At 45.0% G+C, this 12,466-nt stretch overlaps 1 protein-coding gene across 7 annotated transcripts in view; it reads right to left on the bottom strand.

Moving 5' to 3' along the window:
- Positions 1-12,466, bottom strand: part of RBM33 (RNA binding motif protein 33) — a 136,517-nt gene that overhangs the window by 48,526 nt on the left and 75,525 nt on the right. For all 7 annotated transcript variants that reach the window (XM_047695867.1, XM_047695868.1, XM_047695869.1 and 4 more), the window contains exon 9: positions 11,662-11,720. In XM_047695867.1, coding sequence (XP_047551823.1) covers positions 11,662-11,720 — 59 coding nt within the window. The remainder of the gene's footprint in view (positions 1-11,661; positions 11,721-12,466) is intronic.

Raw genomic sequence — 12,466 nt, 5'->3', positions numbered from 1 at the left:
ATCTTACAGCAATCTGCCAAGTTCTAAAGACAAGGACAGAAGTCACTAAGAAAAAGTGAATGTGACTACCTTAATGTTGCAGAATGCTCATGAACAGAGACCCGTATTCGTGAGGCGAGTCGGCCTTATATAAAAATTAGCTGCTTCTCCCCCCACCCACCCGCCGCCCCCAAGGACACAGACCCCTGATGTTCCCCACGTCCGTGCCCACGTCTTCTTCCGGAGCACCAGCCAGGATCCATTTCCCAGCCAGTCCTGCAAGGCGCTGTGGCTGGCTGCGTGACCAAGGTCTAGCTGACAGCATGTGAGCAGAAGTGACGCAGGCCAGTCCCAGACCTGGCCAGTTACAAAAACTCCCAGGAGTGAGCCTCACCCACTCCCCACCAGACAAGTGAACACAGAGGTCTGTGGGGCCCAGAGAAGTAGCCCAGAGGACACGGTGAGTGAGAAGAACACTCTGCAGTACCGAGCAACTGCGGGCTCAGGGCTGGTCAGTCACAATACTCCAGCTGATCCTCTGGTACGGGGCACCCCGGGGCCATCGCCAGGTCCCCTTTACGTGCAGGCGCCTCAGGCCCCAGCTGCTGCACATCCTGTCCTGGCCAATGCCTCAGACGGTCCACGGCCTGGCCCCACAGTGGACAACTCCGAGGGAGGCTTTATGCGCCACAGGCTCCCCAATGACCAAACACCTCCCACAGATCAGGCCAGGGCCAGAGACTGACCTGAAACTACACAGCAGCCCAGTTCCAGCCCTTCTCCAGTACATCCCCAGCACCCTTACCTAGTCCTGTTCCCCCAAATCCCCATCTTGGGCTCTGCTCCTACTGACCCAAGGCTGCGGCCCACCACTGCTGCTTGCTAGCTAGCTCTGCAGGGGACCCCTCTGCCATCTCCTTCCATCCCTAGAACGCCCTTTAAGGTACAGATTTTGCTCACAGAATCTTCGGAGCATTTTGGTATCTCACACCCAGTACGTGGCTAGAAAGCGGCGGAACCCAGACTCACTCCCGGGCCGCCCACCTCCAGAGCACACGTCCTCACCGTGCCTGTTATGAACAGTTACCTCATGTTCCGCCGTCCGTCTGTTTCATGATCACATATGTGTATGTCCATCGTGTGACAGTATGTGAGTGCTGTAGCGTCAAGAAAACCAAGAAATACTAAATCAAGCCTACAGTCAGAGAGCCACGGAAATTCCTCCGCTGACCTGAATGGTGAGAGAAATTAGCAGTTCTCATCTGATCAGTCTATGACAAACTGATAGAGGAGGCAGAACCAAAGATGTTATCTACAATTTAGAAGAAAGCGCTGACTAAAGTTGAGTAAACAAGGAAATTTCTGGCTTGGTAGTTTGGAATGGAAAAAGAGGGTTTTGCTAGCACAACCTTGAAACCAGAGGCAGCCACCAGCCGGCTGTGACAACCTGGGGCAGCGGGCACCACATAGGACTGGTCACGGCAGGTGGACCGGGCCCGGCCACACTGGCTCTGGGGGAGAGCCAGCTTTATTGGCACCGGCCTCAAATCCAACCAGAAAGAAACCAATTTCCAAGAGGCCAAATACTGCATAAGGGCCAGGGGGTACAAAGATTAGATAAAAGGGGCAGATGATACAAGACAGTATTCAGAAAGAAAGTCAATAGCTCATACATGAAATGAACCAGAATGACAAATGTTCCCTCTCTGGAGGTAGCAGGTCACAACGGACACGAGGGAGAAATCATCTGAGGAAGACACGTGGGACCCCTTGCTGCATCCACTGGCCTCAATGGACAACAGGACCCAAGAACTTGAATATTTACCTGAGCTTTAAAACTTAAGCTTTAAGACCCTAAAAGCTTCTTATTGGCTATCAGCCTTCTTGAAAGAGAAATTTAACAACTGCCAAGTATCACGAAGCTCACAGTGCCACTTTCCTCACTGGTATCTATTTCACTTTGAACACAGAGGTCACTCTCTTTTTCTGTATTTACACAACTTAAATTCCAGCCGTTAAGTTTTAGCCTTGGTGGTAAAGATTGCTAATCGCTTACCCATATAAACTCTCACTTCTTCCTAAGTAATAAAAGGGCAGCACTGCCCACCTAAAAACCTTGAACTTGTCACAAGGGTGCCCATGTGACTAGGCTCTGGCCAACAAGACATCACTGGCACTGCGGGACAGGGACCCGAGGAAGGCTCCTTAGGCGGGCTGCCTCAGCGGGCACACACCTTTTGTCCCCATCCTTCCTCCTCATCTGGCCTAGAATTTGGGTAGAATGATAGAGGGGCCACTGTAACATCACAGAACGGCTATACCAACACAGAACTTTCTCATTTTTATGCAAAACATAAAGACACTCGGTTTATGTCCCCGCTACCTGAGTCTTCTTCACACGCAGCCTCATTCACATCCTGACCCCGACCAAGTCAAGTGTAACCCAGTGTCTTTCACGAACACACTGCCGAGGAACAGGCACAACAAATAACTTTCCCTTTAAGGGACGAAGAAACTCGGGTTTACAGTTAGAAGTGGATTAGCCCAAGTTTCACTGTCCACGTAACTTGGGCCATAAAAGCGCATTTTTGGATTTGCTCTACAAAGTGCTCTTTCTGCTGTCGCACAGCGCTTTCTGCCGTGACCAGTGTGTCTTCTGGTGGCGCCGAACACGCCGTGGCCCCAGGCTGGCGTGCCCCATCTTGGAGCCTCTCCTGATGGGAGCGTTCATTTAAGAACTTCTATCATTTCACGGGTATAAAAGATAATAAATTACCAATTCCCTCTACCAAATGCACAATTATTTTAAGACTGTGAGTGAGCTGTGAATATATCACTTAACAGAACTTTCCGTACTAATTCTTCTGCCTTTTGAAAGAAAAGGCTACCTTAATCCTTTCAACTAATTGCTCGATTTTGCTTTTCTTTATATGCCTTTAAGCGTCTAAGGTAAAAAATTATCATCCTGTCTCCTATAATTCTCATACAAACTGCACGCTCACTTCTTCCGCATCTCTTGTTAATTACATGATGTTATCTGTGTTAATCCTACTCAGAAAGAACGGACAACTTCAACCACAGAAAAAAAAGAGGAGAACCTGCATAAATTGCTTAGCCCAAAGTTAATCATATAATGCGAGAATAAAGCGGCTCTAACGGCTATTGTATGACTTATCAGCTTCCCTAACAGGGTCACTTGATATATTTTAATAAGACTAATTAAATACCTTAACAATGTCATTGAAACTTCATGAATCTTTCAATGAATTACAACCTTCCTTTACAGCATGTTTTCATTTATTAATCTCACTTAAAATGCAAAGAACTATATAAGAGACAAGCAGACACTTAAGAACGATGCGTCTCAGTTAATTCTGATTAAATGTGGGTTAAATGCAGAGAATAAGGCCACCAGTGACCCCTGACATCATTAAAATTATACCCTTCAATCACAGTATTAATCCTCTTATTTCAGTATTTCCGTAGACCTTTTTTCTTCCAGATTGTGCCTTATTTAATACCTACATCTATTCCCTAAAAGGTACTTTTGTATTGGGAGACGCTCTCTAAACATTCTGAAGAAGGACATCGCCCGCGCTAAGCACCGGCCTTCGGAGATGGGGTTGGGGCGGGCAGACTCCACACGGATGGGGTTGGCGCGGGCGGACTCCACACTCTTGAGCCCGTAGACAATGCTACGGGCTCAGAGTGAAGCCAGAGCACATGGTACACACTAGAGCATCTCTAACTTAGTACAAAACCCTGCTTTTGACAAACACACTGAAGCCTACTTATTTCTCATATTTCAACAACGAAAAGCCCTTTATCCCTGCACCTTACGCGTCCCGTTGTCCTCCCCAAACAGTCCCACCGAAGGGCAGTACAGGCCCTCCCAGAGCAAACGTGGCAACTTCAGCTCTGACAGTAACAATCTTTTTTTTTTTTTAATTTTATTTATTTATTTGACAGACGGAGATCACAAGCAGGCAGAGAGGCAGGCAGAGAGAGAGGAAGGGAAGCAGGCTCCCCGCTGAGCAGAAAGCCCGATGCGGGGCTCGATCCCAGGACCCTGGGACCATGACCTGAGCCGAAGGCAGAGGCTTTAACCCACTGAGCCACCCAGGCACCCCTGACAGTCACAATCTTAAACACAGTCTGGATTAATACTCAGAGAGAAAGGGAGAGGTACACCATGACTGCGAGACTCGGACTGCCACGGCTAAAACCCCGTCCGCACCCAGTTATGTGAACTTGAGCAACTGAATCCCTCCAAGACTTGGGTCCCCATCTGTGAGCTGGAGAAGATGTTACCCTCACACGGCTGTGGAACCCAAGCTCTGAGCAAACTCTGAGACACCGTGAGCACTCGGTAACTGTTTCCTTTCCCAACGACGTCCGAGGACGTGCTCCAGGACTATCTCCTCACTCAGAACAGGACGGAGTTAAAAAGCAGAGTAGCAGCCCCACCACTGCGAGCAGTCTGTTTGAACACTCTCATCGGTAAATACCCCCACCACGAGACCCACAATCCCTGCTCATAGCTATTCACCGACTACTACATTTATGTAGAAAACGCACACATTTAATACCAACTTTACTCATAGTAGCCAAAGACTAGAAATAGCCCAATGTCCACATGGCGAATGGACACACAGACTGCGGTACATCCGCACGGGAGAGCACTACTTGCCAATACTAACAGATGAGCCGCGCACAGGGAAAGGCTCTCAAGAGCACCGTGGCAAGGGAAGGCAGCCAGACTCACACCATCCCGGGACAGGATTTCAGTGCCGGGAAACAGATCTGGCTGCGGGGGCTGGGACGGGGAGAGGAGTGACCACAGAAGGGCAGCATGAGGAAGCCACTGGGGAGACAGGACTGCTGTCGACATCTTAACTGTAGTGATTACACAACCGTGGGTACTTGTGAATTTTCACAAGCTTGCACATCAAAAGACCCAAACTGTAAAGAAATTTAAGTTTCTAATCTTTTGAGGAAGTGCCTTCCAGTCCTTTATAATAAAATAGGGCCTCTTTCAAAGTTTATCTTAAAAACGCATTTTAAAAGAATTCCAGGTCCTCTGAGACTCCAGAGAAAGTAAGTATTTAAGATAAAAACTGGTGTGCTCTGCAGGAGGCATCGGTAAACACGGGCCATGAAGATTTTCTCAGCACACACAGGAGGTTCTGAGAGCTGGACAGTCTGGACCGGCCGGACCGTTACAGCACAGACTGTTACAGTACAGTCGGCTGAGCTGCACGCAGGACTTCTAGTCTACTGCTTACGAGAGGATGGATGAAAGGTTTTCACTTCAACCTAACAGTTTACTTAGCTGAAGACTCAAAACGACATTCTAGCACACACTTTTAGAAGGCAGCTGTTATAACGAGGCCTACTGGCTGACTTACTGTACATGAAACCCACTTCGTAGAGTTTCAGTCCTACTCCCGGGGCTCGGAGTCCTGTGTGCAGACTCGCGCCCGGCCGATCTCCAGCCAGCACACACAACGGACGCTGGCGGGGCGGCACGTCAAGTCAACGGGGCGCTGAATCTCATCACCACCGTACTTAATAGCAGTTACCGTAGTGTTTAGCTGTTCCTGTTACTGCTGCAGATGGGAATCCATTGATATGATTAAATTTGATGGTATGATAATATATGGTAATCATGATTAATCAAAGACCCAGTAGCAAATGGAGGACGCTGGGCATTATGTCACCTGCATTTTAAACTGCGTTCTCTCCCTGCAAGCCTGACAATGTTTGACAGCTGGAAGGCTCTCATCCCGCACTCGCCTGCTACTACTCGTAGATCTGATAAGAGAAAATGCCCATCATTCCGTCCCGATCTTAAGTGCTAATAATTACAAGGCATCGCAGGCAAGTTGTAAAAACAGTGAGAGGTTCAAAAGAAAGGCTGGAATAAAGTCCAGGTTCACATCTGCAAGGGCTCTAATCAGAAAGAAATGGAATCTGAGGCAGCAGTCTCATCAAACATGATTTGCATGAAATGCCATATAAAAGCCATCCAGGCCGTGTCAATCACCACCACCTGATACCACACGCCCGCTCCACGGGAAGAGCCTGCGCTCAGACCTACCTGCGAGGGGCTACAGCTACACAGTGAACACAAATGGAAATCTTACCGGGTTAACCTAAGTAATCATGTAATTGCTAAGAAGATTAATTTAAACTTTTTAGTGGTCTTTTTTTTTTTTTTAAACGCAATCTTTAGTTTTAATTCCAACAGAAACCCACTGAGAAATTATTTAGCAGCCAAAGTACCTGGTATTTAACTGTTTAGCTGAAATACCACCTCTACCCAGCGCATCCATTCAAAATCAATGACTGAACAGGTTTTAAAGTACGCTAGGTCAAGAATCTTTACGTGAGTTTTCGGGATTTACCCATGCACTTAAAAACAGCAATAGTACCGACAACTAAAACAAATTAGGTTAGCAAAATCTCAAAGCAACACCTCAAAATATTATTAACCAACATTTTAACGTTACTTTTTTGAGTGAGCCAACTTTAAAAACAATGAACACCTCTCTGAGGGCAAATACGTAACTGGAAAACACACAAAAGCAAGCCTTCCAACTTTACACTGGAAAACACACAAAAGCAAGCCTTCCAACTTTACACTAGTGACAACAACATCAGGGACAGCCTTTGTAGAAAGGAAAACCTATCAGACTAACCCGTAAAACAAAGAGCATTTGGCAATGAGAAGAGATCACGAGCAGAAAGGTAAAGGAGCCTCCCCACCCCACTCCCCCATAAAAACAAAACAAAGAAAACCACAACTGTTCTGTGAAACTACATTCAAAGGTCTTAACATGAGTGAGGCCTCTTCAGGAGAGCGTGCAGGATGGCAGGAGGTAGAAGGCATGACCAAGGAGCGGACAAGGAGGGAGGGACGGGCCCTTACACAGCAGCACGTGTAACTCCTTTTTTTTTTTTAAAGATTTTATTTATTTATTTGTCAGAGAGAGAGAGGGAGAGCGAGCGAGCACAGGCAGACAGAATGGCAGGCAGTGGCAGAGGGAGAAGCAGGCTCCCCGCCAAGCAAGGAGCCCGATGTGGGACTCGATCCCAGGACGCTGGGATCATGACCTGAGCCGAAGGCAGCGGCTCAACCCACTGAGCCCCCCAGGCGCCCCGGCACGTGTAACTCCTAAAGGCAGACGCTCATCTCCTGTGCCCGTCAGCTCCGGTCAGCACTCACTGTTTACAGAGCTGACACAGCCTTTACGTTCGGCAGAGTGATCCTGTGATAGGAAAAGAATTCATTCTCTGACAATGCTATCAAATATACTGAGATAGATAGATCTTTATAAAACTTGGATTTGAAAGAACAAAGCACCGTGGGAATTATAGTTCGTGAAGAGAAATGTTTTAAAGTGCGACACGAAGAACTGTATCCGTAGTGAAAATTAAAGACACGGATCTGATTCTTAGGTGCAAACCTGAATCACAAAACAATTCACCAAACTCCAAAATAAGGGAGTAGGGCTGGGGGCAGACACGGAGCCTCCTGACAGGAGCACAGAAGGGGCAGGTGGATGCCAAGAGCTGAAGCAGAATTTTCCAAAAACATCAACTATCAGGGTGCCCTTCTTACGGTATGTAGTACTCTGACATTCAAGCTTTGTCTTAAAAACCGTTTACTCAAGTCTTTCAATAAAATTCACCAAAGAGGAAATAAAAATATTAGTTCTCCTACTATATCACGTATAGCCTAGAATACCATATTTTCACCTAAGATTAGAATTTTTCAAACAATCTTAAATAATTCTATGAAAAACAGGCCTATTAGCTTGGCTAGACTTTTCTGATTTTTAACTTAAAAATTGGAGGCATTACCACCTAATACAATTTCTAGGTGTACGAGCTCTAAATTAAGAATTTCCCAAGTTTTTCTAAAATTGTCAAACAAAATGGATTTTTAAGTAACGCTTGTCACTGTTAGGGAACAGCAAAACACCTTACCATTAATACCAACTAGATACTAATTCCTTTAAAATCTGGAAACGTGGTGGTACTTGTACTGGCTGCCTTTTTTACTCTTTGGTCAGATGGGGAGAGCTGAATTTTTGTCTAAATTTAAGTGAACGTGACGTAATTCTCTGGTGCAAATTCATGTATGTAGCGTTAAAAACAAGTGAGAACGTAAATTACACACCCCTTCTCCAAACGACTCATTTTATGCAGGGCTCCTCACGGAGTCTGCTTGAGTCAGTACATGTCCTTGGCACACAAAAGGATGTGAAATACAGAAATGTACAGAGCAAAGTGAAATTCCCTACAATCGTGTCCTTCCCAGCCCAAGCTCCTGGACAGAACCCCACTGCTCCGAGGACAGGTGGAGCTCTTGCTGCCGGCTCAGGAGTCCCCGATCCACGGCTGCACATCAGCCTGTGCACACAGTCCTACTCGCCCTGCGCCCAGCAGAGCTGGCCTAGCCCTGGGCCTCGTGCACAGGAAGTTCGATCTACAGCGCCTCAGTAAGTGACACAGCACATTACTACTGAATGATCGCGCTGCGAGACTGCAGTGAACCTCACTTTGCTCAACAGATCAGTGTGATTCACATCTGTTTGTGTGCCAAGGAAGTCTACTGATCTCAACACACTCCATGATGATTCCGAAGTCAGGCTTCCCAACATGACTGCTTTATCAGTATGGGGGGGGGGTCACCTTACAAAGCAAAAGTAACAGGACACACCCCTGGGCAAACTGCCATCAGTTAAGGAAACTCCACAGGGTTTTGTTAAAACACAGCAAGACTGTCCCACTAGTTTTATAATTTTACTCCGGTCAAAACTGGCTTCACTGAATTCTGCTAGTCTGTTTCGTGGTTTGGGACTAGCACTACGCAGAAGCACTTGGAAGGAAGGAGACACATACTCACAAAACTACATTTACACTGACAGCAACCACGTCCAACCTAGCAGAAAAGGGACAATCAGTTTTATCCAATAAAGATCTGGTTTATGTAAAGTACTAGGCAATGGCCCAGAGTTGGTCCCCCTTCTTAATGATATTGTAGTACACCTTTTTAAAACATACTATCTCTTGTGTGTTTCAAAAAAAAAAAAAATTTAAGTCCTCTCTACACACCTGTCATGGAACTTCAGCCCTGAGAGCAAGAGCCACCCGCTCCACTGACTGAGCCAACAGGTGCCCCCACCTCTCACATATAGATTCCACACCTGATCATCTGCTCTCAGGAAGACCGACTACAGAAATAAGCAGAGCACTGCATTCTCAAGACCACAGGCATGCTGTAACTGCAGCTTAAGACCCAGCATTTGGGACATAAGAGAAGGTACAGGACGTGTCAGGTACCAACAGACCAGTGAGCTGCAGGGGCCTCCCGTGTAGCCGAGCAGCTTCCTGCCGCCTGAACGCACTGCCCGTCTCAGAAACAGTAACAAAACAAAACATCACACTTTGCAGAAGCTCTTCCAAAAGCAGCTCAACGGTATTTACTATCCCCACTGAACCATATAACTGAAAAGTAAGTTCACAATTCAGGGGTGCCTGGCTGGCTCCATCGGTGGAGTGTGTGACGACTGGTCTAAGGGTTCTAGGTTTGAGCCCCACATTGTGTGTAGAGACTACTTAAAAATAAAATCTTTTAAAAACAGTTCAATTTCTCCAAAAAATATTCGTTTAGGGGCACCAGGGTGGCTCAGTAGGTTAAGCATCTGACTCTGGATTTCGGCGAAGGTCACGATCTCAGAGTCGTGGGACTGAGGCCTGTGTCGGGCTCTGTGCTCAGTGGGGTGTCTGCTGCTTTCTCTTTCTCTCTCTTCCCCTTTGCCCACCCCCCCTTGTGCTCTCTCTCTAAAATAAGTAAATCTTTAAGAAGACAGAGAGAGAAAGAGAAAGAAATTTTCTTTTATTATCCCCTTATCCTCCAGTATTATGCAATTTGCTTCTTCTAGGATCAGATAAAATTGTATCTCCAGAACAGAAAAATAAAAGTAGACGAAAATTACAAATTATCATCCTAATTTTATATTAGTAAACATTTTTATAAAAATACCAAGTACATACAACAGTGCTTTATGTTTTCCTTAAACTACATCATATCGAATTTTATCTCTATAATGCAAACAAAACACAAAAACAAGTCTAATAATGATTATAGCATAGTTGCTTACATTTCTGAAAAACAGCAAAAAGTACCTAAAATATGAGTGCTTTAGAGTAACTAGCAGGTAAACTACTTCAAAGAAGAAATGTATCTAACAACTAAAACACACACATCAGTGGGCCATGCAATTAATAAACCCTGTCTATTAGGACAATGCTTTGAACACAGAGGCATACTCAATAAATACACCACCTAATTTTAAAGACCTAGTTTTTAGTACTTCGTAAGTAATTTAAAGGAAAAAATAGTTAAATAAGGGAATAAAACCACTAAGAATCAGTTTTAGAAACCAAATTATAATTCACAAATAACTATAACAAATCAAAGTTGCTCTAAAAACAATACTCTGAACCTTAAATCTAATACTGATTTTATTTTTGACTAATCATCTGACTGTACACCCAGAGCCCTCATTAAAACCTTTTTGCTAAATGCCTTATAATAAATATGCTGTCCTTAAGTGTCAAAGCTGGGGTCAACCAGTCTGTTAGATATTTCCTGAAATCAGAGATTATTCAGTCTCAACAAAACTGTATCTGTTTTATATACAAATGATAGTAAAATTTTATAGTCTGGTCCATTTTTTTTAAACATGTCCTCACTGATTTAACGAAGCCAAGAACTAATGACAAGTCTAACCCAAAACTCAAAAAAAGAAAAAATTATTTAAACAGATACAACTATTTAATGGACATTTTTCTTCCAGTTAAAATATATTAAAAGAATGGATAAAGTTAAGGAAAGCAAAGCAAAGTATGGAGGGACGAGAACTGGTGCTTTCTAGTAAAGGTATTTTAAAAAGAAACACCTTCATTTTTAAACTACAAAACCAAAAGCTCATTAAGACTTTTGGGGTTCAGTTGGTTTTTTGTTTTGTTTTGCTTTTTGTTTTTTTGAGCAAGTAGAGATCTCATTTTAAAAAAGTGTACAAAGACTGACTTATTTATTTGAGAGAGAGCATGCACGCGTGATTGTGGGGGTGGTGTGGGCAGAGGGAGAGCGAATTCTAAGGCTGAGGGCAGAGCCCAATAGGGGCTCAATCCCATGACCCTGAGATCGTGACCCGAGCCGAAACCAAGAGTCGGACGCTTAACCGACTGAGCTACCCAGGTGCCCCAAGAGATCATTCTTAATCCACAGAACTGCACACATACCCACACGTACGCAAATCCACCTGTGCACGCACACACACACACCATGATAAAGCAAGGTCCTTTCTCACTTAAAGTACTTAAAGACTGATTTCAATAATGAAATCAAAATTCACCTCTTTAAGATGAAAGGCACTGTATGATGATCCTGATTCAACACTTTTACAGTTAAACAAAATTAATTCCATTCTCAAAAATCCATTGACCTTAAGCTTTTAACAAACATTTTCCAATGCAAAAATTATTGTCAATATTTACAAATCTTTAAACTTATATTTAGTTGGAACCACGCGTATTTGCTGTATGAATGTTTCTCGGCAAACGTATGCTCGTCCTATCGCAGCAGAAGGAGCAGCTGCTACTCACTGGGAATCTCTGCGGCCCCACAGCGGGTCTCGGCTGGCTCGGGACTGGCAGCAAGGGCACTAGGAAGAAAAACAGCTCTGGTTACAAACGCCCTTTACGTCACAAACAAACCCACCGAGAAAGGAATACAGTGTGTCAAGTTTAATACCAAATGAATGTTCTGTGTACAGCATCCGTACTCTGTCAGGGTTACACTTATCCTGCACCCCAGACAAGGACGGGCGAGCGGGACGCGGGCCGGCATACGACAGCACACGCAGAAGCGGAGATTTCAGCGGGGGATTCCTATGCAGAACTAAAATGTTTTGCAACAAAGAGCTTACTCCTCTAAAACGAAACACAGCCCCGTGTTTCACATCCATATTCCAGTTATCCAGACAATCTACTCCGGTTACATTTTCTGACTCCAACCAAATACAGATTTACATCGAAATCCTCTAGAATGGTGACAGGGAGGGAGACGGCAGAGGAGGGAAGGCGCACATGCCCACGGCAGTGTTACAAGGAAACATCTACTACACAAGCTACCACACCGAGACCAGAGGTTCGGTTTGGGTGGTTGTTTTTAAAGAAGCAGAACTCCAGTCCATCTACCAGAGGAACGCAAAACCATGTAATTTCAAAGCAGATATTTTATAGTAGGGAAGAAGCCACATGTCTATTTTACACTACCCTGGGGCTAAATCAGGTATGCTCAAGCTACTTAGAACGTATGCATTTTACTGATCTTGATTTTGGAGGTGAAAAAACAAACCACCACCCGACTGCTCTCTGGGGTGTACCCTGTCTCTCACTTCACAGCCCG

This window comes from Lutra lutra, chromosome 11, assembly GCF_902655055.1.
Source record: "Lutra lutra chromosome 11, mLutLut1.2, whole genome shotgun sequence".
NCBI classification, from domain to species: domain Eukaryota; kingdom Metazoa; phylum Chordata; class Mammalia; order Carnivora; family Mustelidae; genus Lutra; species Lutra lutra.
Note: the sequence above shows the minus strand (reverse complement) of the source record. Positions and strands in the feature narration are given on the sequence as shown.